At 40.9% G+C, this 19,940-nt stretch overlaps 1 protein-coding gene across 4 annotated transcripts in view; it reads right to left on the bottom strand.

Moving 5' to 3' along the window:
• Positions 1-19,940, bottom strand: part of LOC119170161 (FHF complex subunit HOOK-interacting protein 1B) — a 41,155-nt gene that overhangs the window by 19,615 nt on the left and 1,600 nt on the right. The window contains exons 3-9 of one of the 4 annotated variants that reach the window (XM_037421232.2): positions 17,769-18,024; positions 16,975-17,186; positions 14,687-14,773; positions 11,381-11,531; positions 9,436-9,594; positions 5,693-5,779; positions 688-738 (exon numbers count right to left, since the gene is read on the bottom strand). In XM_037421232.2, coding sequence (XP_037277129.2) covers positions 688-738; positions 5,693-5,779; positions 9,436-9,594; positions 11,381-11,531; positions 14,687-14,773; positions 16,975-17,186; positions 17,769-18,024 — 1,003 coding nt within the window. The remainder of the gene's footprint in view (positions 1-687; positions 739-5,692; positions 5,780-9,435; positions 9,595-11,380; positions 11,532-14,686; positions 14,774-16,974; positions 17,187-17,768; positions 18,025-19,940) is intronic. The other 3 variants (XM_037421233.2, XM_037421234.2, XM_037421235.2) reach the window with 3 other exon arrangements.

The raw sequence follows: 19,940 nt of genomic DNA, 5'->3' as shown, positions 1-19,940 counted from the left end.
TGTTAAAGCTTTGGAATATAAATTCTCCAGCTCTTTACAAAATGGCTGCATTACCATTTTAGCACTGCTTTGAAAGAGGCCACCTTACTAGTATTCGAAAACTATTTCATATTCATATTCAATTTGATGTTACTGTTAAATCATATTAAATCCAGCTAATGAATTTACTATCCAGACACCCCTGTAAGATAACAGGCAGATGCCTGCAACCAGATGTGTGCATTCTTCCACAGCCCTGAAAGCAGGAAAGAGGACTGTAGACACAGTAAAGATACACCTCGAATATCTACTGTGCATCTTGGAAACTCCTGCCCGCAAAGTTTTCTTGAATAGTTCATTACTGGTACTTTGGCACACATATCTCATGTTTTATCATGGACAGGTAAAGCCAGGGTGGCAAAGAAAAAGCTAAACTGCAATGAAGTTATTTACTCCTTCTCGTTGGCATTTCTAAAACTGTCTGCCTCATTTCCATAACCTCTCGTATGGCATGAAAAAAAAAACTGCTTGCTCTATAAGGCGATTCTCATTCTAAGGGCAACGAATCGAGAAACACGTCATGCAAGTTCATGATTATTCTGTTAAGCACAATCTCTCTCTGCATGCTCACATTACTCTTCCTCCCCTCCAGAAGGAGGTAAAAAAACGTGCGTAAAAACACAACATGATTCCCGACGGGGTACTGACCGCAAATATGGTGCAGCCCTCAAGAGTGTCAACATCTATATCCGCAGTATCCTGAGCATCCACGCCGAATTTTGCGTTGCAGACGAGTAGGGGGAGGGGCGACAGAGAGCAGTGGAGAGGAGAACAAAAAGTGAAAGAAGAGAGGGACGGGCAGAGACCAATTAGATTGGAAGAATGATGTGCACTGTTAAAAAAAACATCAAGAGCTTTTATTGCCACCACCACTGCCAATGAAACCTGCACCTTAGAATACATGCCCTCCCTTCAAACACCTTACAGTCTCACACTAAAATTACCAGAGACTAATTTGGCACATTGAACATTCATCTGGGGTAAAAATTATGGGTAACATCGAAGAGTTGTTAACAATTTAGATAGATCACTGAGCAAAAAAATGGAGCTATTCTTACCCTCCTCCTAAGAGGAACACTATAATGAAACAGTTCAGACTGATCAACTGTTCGTAGAGAACTTCTATAGTACGGTATCTTTATTCTCGCGATCATAGGTTTTGAAATAAAAGTTAAAATAAATGCCCAAGCAGCACAGCATAGATGTTAACGTGATGTCACGAATTTTGAGATTTTTTGTCATATTTCAGCCCCCGTTAGCTCAGTTCCCTGGCCTCCTGGCAGAATGCGATTCATCTTTACAGGTGAAGAGGCAGCAGTGGATGCCGTCAAAATTCATCATGGTGAGCTGGTATGGAAGCTTGAAGGTGGCTTCACTACCTCTATTTTTTTTCTGTGCATTTTCCAGTTAACCAAGCATCTTCTCACAGCAAGAGTGGTGTTTTCGGTGTGGTGAAAGACTAATTTATTAGTATGAGTATAAACACTGTTGTTTTTTATGTCCCTTCAAGCTCCTTTATGACATTAAATATTAGAGAAGATAAGTATTTTACATGCTCAATTCACATGTTCAATTCATTTCACAGCTACTCGTGAATCGGTAAACCACAACAACATTCTATTGCTGCTGAATCTGGATCACATTGATATGATGACAAATTGGCTTCAGAAGGGTCAACACTTACTACTATACTATTAACTAGAGTAAAAGTGCATGTATATAATATAGTGCCAAATTTTCCTCCAGTGGCCTCAACGTGAAAATATGCGCTCAAGACAGCTATAATATGACCTTCAAATTAGCATTCACAAGTTGCTACCTAGCTAATCGGTTAACGAATAAAAATTTTAGCACTTGCAAAAGAAGCTACATTATTTCCACTTTAAAAGGGTGACTTCTCAGAAACATTAGGAATGTTTACAGGTATTGGTGGACACCTCTTTTAGCAAGAAAACACAGTTCAAACTTTTTTTTCTTTAGAGGTTCCTTTTCGACTGTCAACCCAGTTATACCAGAATGATGTAAGTGGCATTTTTTCTTATGTGCTAAACTGTTTTGTTTCATGCTGGAAAAGCCCACAAGAAATTTTCAGAGGAGTATCCACTCATTTTTCTTTTCATAAGCAGGTCACTAATTCATCTTGGTCAAATCTGTGGCTTCGTACAGAGATGATAAGGGTATCTATGATCTCGACTGAGTCCATTTTTTGCGCCCTATCTGACGTATCAAGTGCGTGTTCACAGTAAAGCTGGATAATTTTCAATTCCAGAAAAGGTAATCTACCAGCAAAACTATAAATCAAATTTATACCTAGTGTTTTTAAAGGGACGCTAAAGTCAAATAATTTACGTCACAGTGAAAGCTCAATGTATGACAACATTAGAACGACAATATTACCAACAACAGTGCCCTACTTACCGAGAAATTAAGGTAAATGCACAAAAACAGATGCGCTGCAGTGGGACATTCTCAAAATGATCCCGATGACATCAGACAAACCACCTATAATTAATCATCAGTAATCAATCTAGCTGCACTAAATAAAAAACCTTTCGTGCATCAAGAGATGCAATAAAATGCTGCTTGATCGTTTCTGTTTGATTAATGGAAAAAAGAACCGCCAGACGTCACTAACGGGGAATGGCACGAGTGGTTTAAAAATTCAATTAATGCGTAGTCAAACTGGACAGGTGGTGTCATCTAGCGGGGCCTAGTCGAACCAAGATACGTCTGCAATCTTGGAGACAATGGCGGGAAATCGATCTATGGCCGTTGTAGCTGAAGTGGCTCCCGCTGCTTTCGGACAGCTGCTACAATTGCAGTAAAGCCAGGCAACACTGTGCACGGCAACAGCAACGTGAGTGAGTCCGGTCGGTCTGCTTCTTGAGGCAGGTATTTTGAAGTGTGCTAACTTGATGCAGACCACTAAAACGTGGTTTTATTTCAAAATAGGCCGTTCCTTGGCACAAAGGTAACACTACGAGGTTCCCGGACTGCCATTTCAAAAATCAACATTGGCTTAATAGTTGCCTTTAGTGTCCCTTTAAGAAAAAATAATGAGTACTCCACAAAAGTATTTAAATAAATGTTTCCAAAATTACTTCCTTTTCTAAATACGAATTTGGTGCTACCCCACCGTTATAAAGTTCAAGAGAAATAGGGCAATCTCAATACACATTCCTAACTGCTGACGGCAAAACCTGCTCGAAACCGACGGCTGGATTTGCCTTTACACAAGATGACGGCAGTCACAATTCCTCTGATTAGATGTGCATGATGGCTTTTCAATATCCTATACATCGTTTACAATGTATACTTTACGAAGTGTCCTTGGTTAAGTCAAGCTAAGAAAACATGTAAATCAGGCCAACACCAACCAAGGATAACAGTTCAAGCAGTCAGAATAGGCAAAAACACACAAGGAAATGCAGACATTGCAAGACAAAACAAGCAGAGACACCACAAGCTTGCCAGAACCCAGAGGCCCAGAATTTCTTTTTTTTTTTTACTTCATGTGAACTCAAACATGTGAACTGTCAGGGATATTTTGGAAGTAAGTCCCCCTGAACATATAGATGCATAATATGTACAGTTTCACTGTTAATAATCCCCTAAGTCGTAGTGAAAAAGCAAGATACCATTTGTTTGAGCAAGGGCATGTCAACGAGTGATTGGTTCTTGTATTGAAATTAGCAACTTGAAATTAAAAAAAACTGCATTATCTTTCAGCTGGCCTATTATCAAAGCATACTTTTTTATTGGGAATATCAAGGTTATCACAAGTTTCCAGATTCTCTACCACACGTGACATGAAAAAATGAATTTCTGTTCAACACAAATAGTGCAATGCGAACGAAAATAGCGCAATGCAGGCTTTCAAAATAACTTAATTATGTGCTCAGCAATTACAGGTATTGAGAGTACATTTTCAGAGCATTATTGACAGAATAATGACACTATGTTATTTGCGATAAGCAAATATTTCAGCCAATTTTCTCTCTGAATTCACATAGAGTTTAGCTTGTAACGTTACGTTCGCACAAAGTTAATAGAGCATTGCACCTTCATGCAGATGATACATTTCTGTAAGCAAACGTAAATTGTAAATGACACCTGTTGCCTACAAAAATGTAGCAGCTGCATGATGTTAAAATATACCATTACCTTTGTGTAGCCGCTACATTTTACTTGAGCCAACTATTTCTGACCGTTTGTGATAGAAACAAACATTTGCAAAGCAAAGGACCAGGAAACTTAGAATAACGGAGAGCTGAGCTATTTCGTAGGCATTCATGTTAAACAAGATGTCAGGACACCACAAATGTTAGTGTTTATGCAGTCTTGATTCAACTCTGTGCCCATGTCAGAGTTTTATTATTATCATTATTTTTTTGCAACTTTGGTGAGACTCGTTACACAGCGTGCTACGGGGCAATGACAAATAGCCCTTGCTGAAAAATGCTTCACATACAGAACGACAGGACAGCAGCCGAATCAACATCAACACACTGCTCTAGCGGCATTACGTCAAAGTCGTGGCCAGTGCCTGCCACCTAACTCAGAGAGCGGTAACAGTCTTTCTGTCGTTAGTACCACGCCACCATCGAGCACTTCAGTGCTGGGCATTGACGCCTTTGACCTAAGAGCTTCAAGATTAGCCTTTATCAGCTGTGAAACAACAAAGGGGCAGACTTGATTGCCAAGATAAGGCGTCGATCGAAGGCACTAGCTTCCCGGCATCATGGCAACAGCTACTGCACAATTTCGTGCCTAGATATCTACATCATGCATTCTAATAAATAATAATTTATGGGACAACTTTGCGTACGGATATAGTACACGTGGAGTGCTCGTGAACTGAAATACAAAATTTTAGGGCTACGAAGTATAATGCCCATGTTTCCAATGTCCACAATTTACATCAAATCAGTGTACTTTTTTACTTGAAACACTTACACCAGAGCCAGCATTGCCTTTAGCGGCCAGATTTACAATGCCATGACACAGTTATCACAACCAATTGCTCATAGTAGTCATCACATCGAAAAAATAATAGAACTTCCAATGTGCGAGTACCTAGTGTGTGTGTGTGTGCATGTGTGTTCCAATGTGCGAGTACCTAGTGTGTGTGTGCGTGCGTGTGTGTTGAAAAATTCACCACTGCCGAACTTCAATCTTAATTCAGCTGTCCATATAGTTTCAATAACTTCATCAACTTGTGAAGGATAAAACTTCAGTATATATTACATGAATGTGAACACACAATGTCATGTTTTTTTTTTTTTTTTTTTTTTTTTTTCCGTGCTGAGCTTCCGCTTTCTAATGTATAATTTCTTACTGATAGCCACAACCCTGTTGGACAGTGCTTGGGTGGTAGGGCCATTGTCAGGCAGTTAATTCTGCCTTTAGCCATACCATCCCTCGACATGTATTATGTTGAAAATAAACAATTCAATTCAATTCAATTCAAAACAAAGCGTTTCGAACTACACTTCCACTTAAAAGGTGTGCTCAAAAGGGCATGGACTACATGCCTGACAAGCAAAAAAACAATTGAAAGCAAGAAACTTCTTTAAAAAGCAACAGCATGCAGCTTACTCTCACCAAACATGTTCTTGCGGCATTCTGTTTCGCAAAAAGATAGTGCACAGACCTGGTGCAGAGCGGGTCCCATGACCGGTATTAGAAATCCCTGGTAGATGTACTCTAGAAGCTGCTCTTGGACCATTGTATGAGACACCTTTAAAATATTCACATAAAGAAAAAAAGGAGAGAGAGGGAGAGAAGACGAGCACAAGTGAACACTCTAGGAGAGCTGATGAGGGCACAATACCACAATGCCCCAAATCTTGAAATATAACATTCAGAATACCTCATTCAAACACTCACTCGTACACTTGCAAGAGTGCGAGTTTGCAGCCAATATGTAAAAACAACATAAGCACACAACTAAACTCAAACCTCATTATAAAGGAGTTGCATGTTGCATAAAAGTAAGTTCATTAAAATTAAAGATTTGTTATAAAGGTTTACTCTAGCACTACCGTTAAATTCCGAGCAAGCGCCCCCACTTGTACAAGCCCCTACCCCCAACCTCACTGGTGATTTCAAATATCTACGCCATTCCAGGAAAGCACCCTCCCCCCAATTATTCTAGTCTAATGCAATCTAACTTTGCATTGCAGCCTGATTTGCTCTGCGCATGCTCTGCACCATGTGTAGCTTTTTGTTTGCGGTGAGAGCTCAGCTATGCCTATGCAGTTCGACACAGTGGCGAAGAAAATCGAGGTTATTAGATGGCATCGAGAAAACGGAAAGAACGTGCACCACACGTCTCAACTTTTGAAGCTCTACCGGAAGCACATAAGAGAACGGGAGAAGAATTTCGATAATTTGCTGCAGTTAAACTACAGGACAGCAAAACTTCAACGGAAGCTCAGCAACAGCACACCAGTGTTCAGCAAACACATACACGATGCGCTCTTTGAGTACATTGAGCGCGAAAGAAGTGCAGGACGTACCGTCGGCAACCGGATTCTTTACGGAGTGGCCGTCTCAAATGCCAACAGCATGCAGTTGGGAAACTTAGCAGCCTCCAGCCATTACGTAAATTGCTGGAAACAGCGGTTCGGCGTTACAATGCGCCCCACTACGAGCGAAACCTAGAAGACGCTGGAGGAACTTTTTGTGGCACCAAGTGCCTTTCGGTCTTCCGCGAACTCGCTGGGATGGCGCAACGGCTACACCTTATATACCATGGCCAACATGGATCTGGCAATTGAGAGAATAGATAACCCAATCAACAGGACAAACAACGTGGTCAGCAAAGGCATCACACCAATTGCAAACACTGGATGTGGCTGGCAAGACTCCACGGTTCCTAGCTGCTTGGGCTACCGGACAAGCTCTCGGGCTTTATTATCTTCAAACAGGAAAGCGAAATCGGAAAAATTCTAGCCAGGGACTCTGCATGCCTTTGCATACCAGGTGAGAATAATTTATTTGGGCCGAGAGGTCACATTGTCATTTTATCACAACGCCAACTTCTTTTTCTATTCGTAGCAATTGTTTGTCTCACTGACATGAAAAACAGCTGGATGACATCGGAGAAAATGCAAGAATGGCTCTCAAGTGTCTGGGGCCCAAATGTAGACAAAATGCGACGCTCACTAGTGTTGGGCCAGGCATCCATCCATAAGACACAAGCCACAACAAATGCCTTTGAGGAATACGACACTGACAATGACGTGCTTTAGGTGCCTGCGGGGTGCACGAGCATCTTGCAGCCTGCTAACGCATATTCGAATAAGCCGTCCACCTTGCGCCGTTTATCGGTGCAGTATCTGTGTGAGGAAGCAGGAACACTAAAAGGAAACTTGAAGCTGTAGCGGCAACATGTGCTCGATTTTGTTGCAGAGGCGTGGGCTGCTGTTATTTAGGAGACAGTGGCACAATCCTTCAAGAGATGCAACATTATTAACGTGCTCGATGGCTCCGAGGACAGCAACCTGCACAGCAGACTGGCCAATGTTGCAGCTGTGGTGTTGGATCATGGCACATGTTGGATCATGGCACTGCAGCGGAAATCAAGCGGAATGCTGCGACCTGTTTTTTAACACTGACTTAGAGTTTTCAACCGTTTTCAAAGCGATTGAAAGCCGATACAAATCCTGGGCTTAAATAAAGTTCACTGTAATAAAATTTCAATCTATGCGCACTGTGTGTTCTTTTTTTTTTTTCTGGCACGAAAATTGTGCCCCCATCTTGAATTTTGGTGCCGTTCTGAGTTGGCCCCCCTCCATCACCACTTTGCCAACAATTCCGACCTTGTGTGTGTGTAGGGCGGGGGGGTGGGGGCTTGCTTGAAATTTTACGGTATATCTATTGCAAGACCATGAATCATTTACTTTGTCATAACCAGTATTTCATTGTATCCAGGTTCATAATATCGAGGTTTGAGTGCATACTATAGCAGCAGCTGTTTCACGACAAGATTTTATCTACTATAAGAAAACAGCCATCCTTATTGCTGTCTAAATGGATGCTTTTTAATAATACGTATTGTTGAACTTACCAGAGTAGCAGGAACAATGCTAGTGCTTGTTAAACTCATTTTGCCAACATACCTTTGATTAGTTGATTACTTTTATATGTATTATAACCTGTTTGCTGGCGTATTCCTGCTGTATTCAAACTGTCCAGCTGCTTGACTGCACTACAGTATTGGGTGCTTATTTTGTAATCAGCAATTTCGTTTCCTAATGGAAAGTACTCACACACACATGTACCCACACATGTCTCATTCATGCACATAAATCATAAAAGTTTCCCCTATGTGTAACTTGCAAAACGGCTGAATTTCCATAAAGCCTGAGCACACAGCCTCAAATTCTGTTTCGATGTGCTGGGGTTACTAGAATTCGTGCATCACTTCACTAAATAAGAAACACAGCACCTTAAAGACCTATACTTGAAATTTGTCATAAAACCCATTCATTGTAAGCTTCTGCATATGTCAGTACTTCTATTACAAACAAACTTTCATGTCGTTCATAAATTTTAAACAATCTTTCATATCTATCTTGTTCCAAATTTGTGCAGCATTTTTTCCAACAAGCGACTTCTATCATTTTGATGTTGTATGCAGCTCCTGTAATGCCTGTAAAATGTTCACACGAACCTGCCAATTTATATGGTTAACTCTACTAAAAAGTATTTTACCTTTAGAGTTTGTGTTTATTGTAATGACCCTTATTGCACTCCTGATTTTTTATTTATGCCTTGTGCACAACATAAGTGACTGTAATATGCACATACACTAAGCACCACTACTGCTAAGCAACAGCAATGCAATAACAGCAAAATCATAATTTTGTGCTGGCAAACTAAATCCTTATTCTCAATCCCCTATACTCATCAAATGCCAAGAGCTTTAAATGCTGTACTGCAGAGTGTTAAAGAGTTTGTTCAAGCATTATGAAAGCCTTTTAAGCCCAGCAGTACCTTCCTAGCTAAAATTTTACAAGCACCAAATGTTTTATTGTGCTTATACTACTGCCCACTCATAGCAAAGAACAATGGAAACATCAAGGTTATCATTCCACATTCCTCAAATGCAGCTTTAGCTTAATTAAAGCTGCAAAACCTGGTGCGGTAGGAGTGACAGCCCTACAACACTGGAACATGAGCACAGCAAGCATGAACTTCCAATATCAACTTTTAACGAGTTACCATAATGTGTTAATCAAAACGTTTGCAAGAACATTTCTTTCAGAAAATTTATTGAGAAATTCGCCAACACCCTCCTGTATTGGCCTTCCCAACAGCCCCTTAACCAGCTCCAAAACATTCACCAGTGTTACTAAAGATCATAACAGTCTGCGGATGGAGCTGTACCTGGATCACTGCATTGCAGAACTCTAAGGAATTGAGGAACATGGTGAGCTCTGGGAACTCCTGAATGTCCTCATGAGTGAGGCGGTACCAGTCATCCGCAACTATGGTCAGCTTTCGCGGTAGCACTGAGTAGAGGCCACTCAATCCGGTGGCCAACACCTGTGAAGCAAATTAATACAACAGAGGTGAGCACCATTAGGAGCAAGTCTTATCCAAATAGAAGTAAAGGTGCCTAAGGTTAAGAAGTGCTACAGTTTCCATAAAAGAGCGGCACTCATGGCAGATGTCAATATGGCGTGTCACCATCCACGACTAAGTTTAGAAAATTTCTTTAACTTTCAAGATCTTTCAACTCTTTCATACCGATATGACAGTTAGAAAGTATCACAACACCTCCACCACTATCTTTTTTCACTGTCCACAGGGCTCGGAACGTTTTCAAATACAATGATTGATTTACAGTGTCTGGGCTACTGACATGACACAACACACATACGAATGAAACAACGGAGTTTAACGAACAAGCATGTCGACACGGGCTACTTGGCATGAGTCGGATTCAAAACGTTCCAGAAGTATGGGGCAAGGCATGAAGATGGATGGTTTTTAGCACGTCACTGGTGTGCCATCTGTCCTTTAGCTTTGTCTTATCTTCATTTTTCTTACTGCTTCAACTCATACAAAGGTTCTGTAATTACTAACAGGACTACCATACCGGTAACATGCAAGAAAAAGTAAGCAGTAAGTGACAAAAAGAACATCAAAACAAGTGTTCTTATTACACAGGGTGTTCCAAGAGATGTGTCCCAAAATCCTTAAAGATAAGGAAAAATATATTTTCCCACTGCCTTCACCATTACTTTTCCTGTGGCAATAGGTATATTTAGAGGCATCAATCATGGCAGTAATAAAAAAATTAGGTGTATTAAAATTTTTATTCGTGGAGGTAGGTGGTAGGGTCAAATGAGAAATTCAACGTCCTTTCTGCGAAGTGACTGTAGCAACTTTCAGATTTGGCAAAAGCAGCTGCTAGCAATTACTGGTGAATAATGAAACCTGACCGATTTCACCAGCAAAACTGAGACCAAAACTCGGAAAAGTGCAACTGCCATACTCTTCTATGACATCCAAAATGAGTGACTGTCGTTACACCAGTCATCGTTATACTTCACTTTGTGGTTGTACACGTTTCATTTGCAATTAGAGCACATACAGCACAACTATTTTAAAAAATGAACTATCACCACTTCAATTGCTGTCTACTAATTGCGCTCATCGAAGCTTTGGTTTCAGTATCACTGGCGAATTCGATCTACTTCCACTGCTCCGTAATAATTACCAGAGTATGATTTTTCAAAACTGCAAAGCACCAATCACATATTTGCAAGAACAACAGTTCTCCAATTTGACCTGACTGCTTGTCTCTTCTAGTTAAAAAGTTTATTTATTAATTTTATTTAATTACTGCTGTAATTGCTGTGTCTAGTCATCTTAAGATGTTTCCTACAACAGAAAAAGTTAAGACAACAAGCAAATGCTCAAATGTTCTATTTTCCTCATTTTTTATGAGTTTTGGACATTTTTTTTAAACACAAGAGACATATTGATGTTGAATGCACCTCCTGTAATGCCTATAAAATGTTCACATTAAGCTGCTAATTTATATAGGTAATTCTGCAATGTTCCTCAACTAATAAACTGAAGCATTTCATTCATTTTTACATTTCCAAAAAGTTTACTTCTCCGATAGATAGCGCGTTATCACTTCCCTTCTGCTTTTAATTCTGCATGAAAAACGTCTAGAAAACACAAATTTACTTCAGCAATGAAAAGCTTTCATTCCTGTGATTACGCTCATACTACGGGCATTGGCCCTCACTGTAGGATAGGTTCGCTGTCCTTACAAACACACCCTAGTTCCGATTCCATCCCCATTCTTGCTTACCGGGCAGAAATTTGAGTTCTCTGCAATGTAGAGACCAATGCTTTCATTTTTTTGTGACAGTGCCATGCACAACAGCAGTGCATCTCGGGCCTGCTGGCCAATGGCGCCTTCTCGATGCACGAAAGGAATCAGCAGGGAGAAGATGAGAAACCTGCAATGTTCCAGGCAGTGTTGTAACCACCTCACAGGCAACTCTCTTTCACTACTGCAATAGAATGTGTTCACACATGCACTGAAACACAATGCATTTTAGGAGCACACATGCACTGGGACACAATGCATTTTAGGAGCGAAGCTCCTTATGGCGTGGCTTGGGCGTCCCTCGTACCACCAGTGGCACATACCCGAAATAGGTATAACACTTGACCTCCAAGGTGGTGCCAGTGAGAGATTTCTTCTGTGCGTTGTTTAACAATAAAAAATAGTGCTCAATGTACATGCCAATGGCTGCTAATGGGGAATGAGAGACATGAGCATTCGGCTTTTAGTCAACGCGCACGCTGCGATCCCCATTAGCAGCCATTGGCATGTACATTGAGCACTATCGGACAAGAAAGGGATGCTACATTATACTCGCTGGGTGTAACCTCCTTAGCATTAGAAAGGTTTAGCGAGCGTTGAGCCGCAGTGCCATGAATACAATGAACTTGTATATACCATGAATGAACTCAAGGTGGTTAAAAATGAGAAGTAGATACGAAGCGCAAGCCGTAAGAAAGTAAAAGCCGAATTCTCCTGTCTCTCATTTCTCATTAGCAGCCATTGGCATGTAAATTGAGCCCTATCTGACAGGGAAAGATTGCTACGTTATACTCGCTGGGCGTAACCTCCTTGGTTTTCGAAAGGTTTAGTGAGCGTTTGGTCGCAGTGCCATGAATACAGTGAACTAGAATATACCATGAACTCGAGGTGGTTAAAGGTGGGAAGTGGACCCAAAGCGCAGGCCGTAAGAAAGTGTGCGTGTGCCACCTCTCGTTTAGTCCTTGGAATGTCCGCTGGATGGCGGTGCTTCTATATGGGGAATATATGATAAAAAGATGCGAGATGGTGGGACTTGGAGTGTTGAATAGATGAACGAACGGACACACAAACAGATGCATGGATGGACGCATGAACGGACGCAGGGGCGGATGTACGAAAGAACGCAGGGACGGGCGCACAAACAGACGCATGGACGGTCACACAGACGGACGCATGGACGGACGAATGCTTCGCCCCACTCTCCATCATTCACTCCGTAGATATGCTGCCATTTTTTCAATGGAATGGAAGACGTAGCATGTTCACACATGCAATGTTTTCACTACATCAATTGGATGTGCTCAGCAGGATATCTGCAGCTGCTGGCTTTCAGGCACTCAAATTAATACCCTCCACCTCTTAAAAAAAAGAAAGGCCATAGGCAGGCTTTTCAATTTTATGTTACCCACTCAGACCACGAATATGGAATTTGGGATGATGAGTCACTCAACTCGCCAACTATCCCGACACAATTATGTGGCCATCACAACACTAGGGTACAAGCGCATCAACTGGCCTCACTTTGTGAAATTCATGTATGCATGGTTACTCAACATCCCACACGTAACCTCTCTAATGCTTTTGTAAGACATAAAAAAACACGCAGAACATTTACAAACATTTCCTCTTCTCAGATGTAAATCTGAATTTTTGTAGATCAGGTGACATACTACTATGACATCACAGTGGTTCAGTGCTCCACAGATGTTTATTAGAAAAATATAAATGCTATACAGCGAGTATAAGAAGTCCAACAAAGTACTTAAAAAATGTGAAATGTTTAGAACATGGCACAAAAACAAGAAATTAAACCCCTTGGGAACAGGGACTACATGTAACATTGTACACAATATACTATAAAAATTTCATATATGTATTACACATTCTCCTAAATAGCAAACCAACAATATCCAGTGGCATTGCTTTAGTTACCTTTGTTAAAAACAGCTGATTCAAAGTCAATTGTTTCAAGACTGCAATAGCATGGTAATTCTTCTTGAGCAAAAAAAATAGACAAATGGACAATCATGCTGCCCATTCACTCAATTTTTCAATGAAAATAGGCAGCAAAAGATGAATACAAGTGCATTGGTTGCAAGGCAATGAATATATGCCACGCTCAAGCAATGGCAGTGCTGTAACAAATTTGTGATAAACAAGGCTACAGGCTCAATACCTGACAGTGGCAGCTGTCATTTCCAATCAGTTAGTACAAAATCACTTCTGTAATAGGACTAGAACGAAACCTTCAAGTTGTACTCAGTAGCTACTTCAGCACCCACCGCAAGGCGTTCTTCGCAATGATCAACCTTGAACCTGACCACACACACCCTTTAGAGCAAGAGGGGTTTGGAAACGTCTCTTTATACATTACTAAGATTTAAGATATGTCGAATCGACCTTATGAAAACCAGGTATGAATTCCCCAACTGTTTAGAATACAACTAAACAACATCCGCCAAGAGCAATTTTACAATGTACTCTTACTGTTATGCTCAAACATCAGTATAACAAACACGGATATAACGAAATATTGGTTATAACAAAGTCAATAAAAATAGCCTTACAATAAATAAACTGTAAGGAATAAGCTTTATGGCAAATTTTCAGATATAATAAACTTATTCTCTTGTAAGATGCAACTTTTTTATAATAACGTGTGAGCTTAATACATACAAAAAGAACTAAATGAGACTAACGTCATACGAATTATATGAGTCTGCTGTAAAAGATTACTGGAGCTGGAGAAACATCTGTACCGTATAAAGTATTAAATTTTAAATGTAACCAAAAGATGCACACACGAATTTCTAAAAACAACTCCAAAGTCACAATTTTGTACACACTGCAATGTCATGTGGCAGACATGTAAAAAAAATTGCTCTCTCAGTTTTCTCAATGTATGCAATGACACCTAAAACAAATTAGAAAATTATAACAAAGAGCCAATTACCATGAGCAACAAGCTGGACAACAGGGCACTAGTGCAACAGATAAAGCAAAAAGAAAGTCATAAAAATCCTAATAATGATGCTTTGCAGTAAAGCCCACATACACAGGTAGATCTGAAGAAACAGCTTGTCAACAAGGCAAGAACATATTGCCGCTACAAACCCATCTTGACAAATATTGTATCAAGAGGACAAGACACAAGAAAAAGCCTCTGCACTTGGTCTTGGAACTCCAAAAAACATGAAGTGACAATTCTTGCAACAAACAAGGCAACATAGCATAGCTTGGAGCCCAGACAAAACATGGTATTGCTGCTCTGGCGAGCGACCTTACCCCCCTGTAGGAGTCCCAGTGGGCATTGGAGTGGGCAAGTTGTCGAAACACTCGCCGGTCGTGCAAAAGTGGAATCGCAGAGTCGAACTATGGTGACGGAAACCATGAAAGAAAGAAAGCCCAGACAAAGAAAAGGGTGACCCTTACCCCTGCATGACTTGAAACCATCAAAGTGAGAGCTGCTGACAATGTTGTGATGAAGGAAATGGTGCCAACACGACCTTGTAAAATAATTATCAGAACTGATGGTCAAAGGGGCCCTGCAACACTTTTTCAGCATGGTCAGAAAACTCTGCCGATCGGTAGTAGGGGCTCCAGACAACACGCGAGCCAAATATTATAGCGCAGTACACGGCCTAGAATTCACAATAAATTATCAAAGTCAGCTACAAATAGCTTTCTCTTCTCTCGACAAATCATGGAAAATAAGCCCAGTCAGCCCATCCATTGGCTGATTTGAACATGGTGCGCTTGGTTGTTACAAAGCTCGCCGCAAGAGGCCGTCACTTGTCCATGCGTGGCACACGCGCGATCGCACTGAAAAAGGCACGTATTCGAAGAGAAAAAAAGAAAAATGCTCAAGGTCACGAGTTGCGAGAGACGTTTTTTGTTTGCCCTTCCCCTCCCATCCCTGCCTGCTCAGCTTCCAGCGCTTTCATCGGGACGAGAGAAGAAAGAATGTGATTGCAGCGTGTGACAAATCTTTGTAACTCCGCTCGTACTGGACGGATTCTTAAAATTCTTGCGGAGTTTAATTTCGGCGGTAATACGCTCTTCCAAGGTTACTCATAAAGGTGTTTCAGGGCCCCTTTAAGGGGGGACACGGGTCTTATAATGCCAACGCAAAAAAATCGACTTTTTGAAGCTGACATTTTCAAAATCTGTACCTATTTTTGCACCTAAGAAGTTTCTAGCTTCTCGCGTCATTATTTCTTGCACAAAATCAATTTATAACCACCCTGTGAGATGAATGTGAGTGCAAATTGATGCTTACATTCACAAAGGGCCGTTCTTCATCTTCAATTCCCCGCCACCTCGAAAATCTTGCCAATCGAAAATTCTTGCGGCGTTCAATTTGTGTGGTAATACGCTTTTCTATGGTTACTCAAAAAGGTGTTTCAGGGCCCCTTTAAGGAAGTCTGCCCTTTAGTCAACTCATCTACACACGCACAAAAATAATGATGCAGCTCTCTTTGAACATACAAGAAAAAACTTATGAGAGAATGCACTTCCTAGAAAGCACTGAAACAGTCGCTCCACAATAGTAATGTGAGGAATGAGCAATTCAACCTCCAACAGCATGTCACCCTTGACGAATGCAATGGAAATGTGCAATAGTTCTCTCATTCAAAGTGTTCGGGCCTAGCAAAAGTTGAACAGATGCTTAAAGCTTATGAAAAAACTTGTTTCAAAGTGCCTCACTACCAAAGGGACCACCTATGAATGCTCTCCAATTTATATGTCCCATGGACAAATAAATAACACTAAATAGAGAGTGTTCAGCTAGGAAAATAGATGGCTTGTGTCCTGTAAGCTGAACCTCACTAATGGTAAAGGCTTTTAATATTAATTCAAAAATATTTCCATTAGCTAAATTATGTGAGCTAAACTCTATGAACGCAACTATCATCATCTACTTCGCGTACTTATACCACGTTATCACCGCAGTCCCGGCAATTGCCAGCGACAAATGTTGGCGTGCTATCAGTGTGACACAGCATTCTTCATACGAAAGTAGCATTGTTTTCTAACAGAAATACCCTCCAAATACTCGATTTTTTCTTACTGTGTAGCATGAACCACTGAAACAAGCTGGCCAATATGGCATGTCCAACAATTGTCTGTCTTACCAGCAACCTTTAGGTAGTGATTTTTTAGTACCCAAGAATGAAATAGTGCGTAGGACTTTCCTCAGCGCTGCCATAATCTAAGCTGCACTGTTCCAAGCGTGTACAACAACCTGCCTGAAAACAGCAAGTACGCAGTAGTTCTTGCTCCTGCTCGCTGCACGTGCTCACAGCGAGTTATGAAAAAAAGTACCCTCATCGTAGAAAGTAAAAGGCGGGAAAATATTTGTGCTGATTACTGAACTTCCAACAGTTCCCGAGTTTATGAAGCTCCAGGCCTTCTAGGCTTTGCCATTATTAGCACAAAGTGTGCCCAACAAGTTCGTAACCGATGGCAACGAGACTTTAGGGGAAACATAAGTTGCTCTGCCTGCATCCAGGAGACCGAAGAAGGAGTCTAGCGCCTCCCCACACACACAAGAAGAAGAGATGGAAACACACCTGGCAGGTCCTTGGTTGGAGCTGGCACTGAAGAAGACCTCAAGAAGGTCCAGATGCTGGGACAGACTGACACAGAGCGTGTTGAGCAACACCACCAGACGCTTCTCAACCTCGAGCGGGGCACACTCAGCGCATGAGGCCAGCAGATGCAGCAAAGGCCGCAGGAATGGCTGCTGCAGCAGCAGCTCGTGATGGGAGTGGCTCACAAGAACCTGGGCAGACAGATTAGACCCCCTTGACGTAAACATAATAAACTTTTCTCAGGTGGCATGCCATCTTGCAAATAAAAACCAGCTAAAAACACTTTTATGTACTTTCTTTTTAAAATAAAAAAAATAGCAATTGTTTGAAGGGCTCAATTTTTCGTTGTAACCAGACAATGAGACCAACATAAAATTAACAAAAGAACCACTAGACACATTATTTGTTTTTTAAACTTTAGTGTAATGATTATGACCTATACAGAACAAAATTAAAGTGGACAAAAAAGCAACCTTTCAGTCAGTGGGATGCAAGCACACAACTTTTGAATTACACATTTTGCCTTGCTTACACAATCTAGACGAACATTGACGGACATGTCCCCCTCGGGGTGTTAGCCAAATTTACACAAGGCTGTAGCGACTTGTATGGAGCGTCCTCTTTTGCCTGGATGGTGTCAAATAGTGCCCTAAATTGTCTAGGAACTGGCAGCTGATTGACAAAATTATAAAATGCTACCTTTACAAAAATTTAAAAAGTGGCAGTTTACAAGAAAGAAAATGGCACGGGAGGAGTGTGCTCGAATTTCGCACCTCGTATATCCTCAGCTGCTCTAACTTGAGGTTCGAGAGGAACTCCCCCGTGTATAGAGACCACTGAAAAAGCCGATCCAGGACCCCTTCCATGAGCATGTAGTCCAGTATGGGCCCCACAGATGACGGGGACATTCCTCCATTGGGTATAGATGCTTCTGCACTTGTGGCCTCATCGATTAGAAAGTTGACCATCTGGTCCAAATGGTTGAGCACGCCTGTGATGTCATCGGCTGTAGGCATGGTGTGGCTGCCACTGCAAAGATGCAGAGAAAAGCTTGTCTTAGCGTGCTTATCTGTGGTCCACTGTCACATGATTAATTGTTTTTTTAATGCAGGTATGCATAACTAAGAATATCCTCAGCCAAAATATAATTGTACGAATAGTCAAAATTAGCTTCCATTTTCTTGTTGAATACAGCATTTGCAAAATACTACAGAATTGTATTTACAGATTAGTCAACTAACTTGAGGAAATATAGTAGCAGACATTTGGGGACCAGTTGATGCTTGCTTTGAGAAGCAAAGGATTGCACAAAAAAAAAAGAGCACATGAAAGACAAAGACGACGACACCTGTGCTAAGTGTTCTCGTCTTTTTTTCTCGTGTGCTGTGTTTTTCGCGCAATCCTCCATTTCAGATTGAGGAAATATGGGGTATTTGTACATGAAAACTGTGAATTCCATAAGCTATTAGAAGCCTAACTTAGGCTACTACCATCAGAATTTCTTTTGCACATATTTATAAAAATCTGCAAATAAAAATGAACTTACATAATGCATTGATGTAACAAGCACTGAAGGCAAGGCAAATCTAGTGTACAAGTCTACAGTTTGGGTAAAATTACTACTTTAACTAGCGAAACACCTACTAGTATCTTGTCGACCTTTAATGGTAGTCTTTAAAGAGACACTAAAGGGAAACCATGAGTTGTTTTATATAGATAAACTGCACTCTGAGAACTCTAATGTCGTGAGTTTCACTTGTTATAAATTTGTTATTAGTGTAAAAAGTGAAGGTTGAAGTTTCGTTTTTGAATTTTCGTGCCATAATCTTTGTGCGTAATACAAGAAATTCCAAAATGTAATTTTTTGTGTTTTCGTGACATTGGATTGATGAAATTTTCTGAGACTTCGTAAGCCAAGTCCATGGCACCCACAAATTACAATGCACTTCAGTTTTATCGATTAGAAGCTACGTAAGACCCAAAAGACACCTTCAAAAATTGACGACGTCACAGTGCTTGGTGCGAAAATATCAAGGCGGCATCTCCACCCACAGCTTCTTTTCGCATGCTTTCTCCCTTACCAAGTGCCGTGTCATGCTAAGAGTGGTGTTTTGCTCTTTGATGTCCCTTCGAATGTCCTAACGCAAGTGCAATAAGCAGACAGAAGAGGGACAGCTGCTTTTGTTACAAAGCTGGAATTTCAATCTTTTAGGTTTATTTCAGCAATTTTTATCACTCTTTTTTACCTCCCCCTCCCATAAAAAATGCACACGTAATACCGATTCGCATTATCCTCAAATGCATGTGACCTACCTAAACATACATGTTCTCTCTTACACATAAGGGCAGAACACAATGTGCGGGGTACACATTATGCACAGATGTATGCACACTTGCGTAAAGTGCATACGTGGTGTGGGCTAGGTCACACTGAAGGTATTCACCAATGACTGCAGTGCTCGGAATGGTCTTTCAGCATTCATTACCTTAAGTATCTTGCTCTTCTGCATCCCAGAAACCTATCTGGGCAAGTGGAATGTTTTTTGCCTAATTTTTCACTCACTGAAACAGCTATAACCTCTTCAATGGTTATTCAAAGACCTTGCCTTGCAGACTTCATAAGGCATATTTGTTCTCAATTGCTTACGTGACGCAACAAGAATACGCAATTTAAATATTCTGCTCGGGTCATGGAAACACATTTTATATTTCAATTTGCCACATTTGTGTCTTAAATGTCTTAGTGGCAATAGAAACAGTCTGTACAACAAATCAATGAAATAGACAATGGGGCATGCCAAAATTGGTGAGCTAACCAAACAATAAAGTTGAGATGCTCGAGTCATGGTTTTAAATCAATTAACCATGTACTTTGCTTTCAATTCAAAGCAGCAGATGTGACTAGAGGTTGTTGCAAGTGCCTCAGAATGTTTCACTGCTTGCCA

The sequence above is a fragment of the Rhipicephalus microplus genome, chromosome 2 (genome assembly GCF_043290135.1).
Source record: "Rhipicephalus microplus isolate Deutch F79 chromosome 2, USDA_Rmic, whole genome shotgun sequence".
NCBI classification, from domain to species: Eukaryota; Metazoa; Arthropoda; class Arachnida; order Ixodida; family Ixodidae; genus Rhipicephalus; species Rhipicephalus microplus.
The sequence above is the reverse complement of the archived record's forward strand: the minus strand, read 5'-3'. Positions and strand labels throughout refer to the sequence as shown.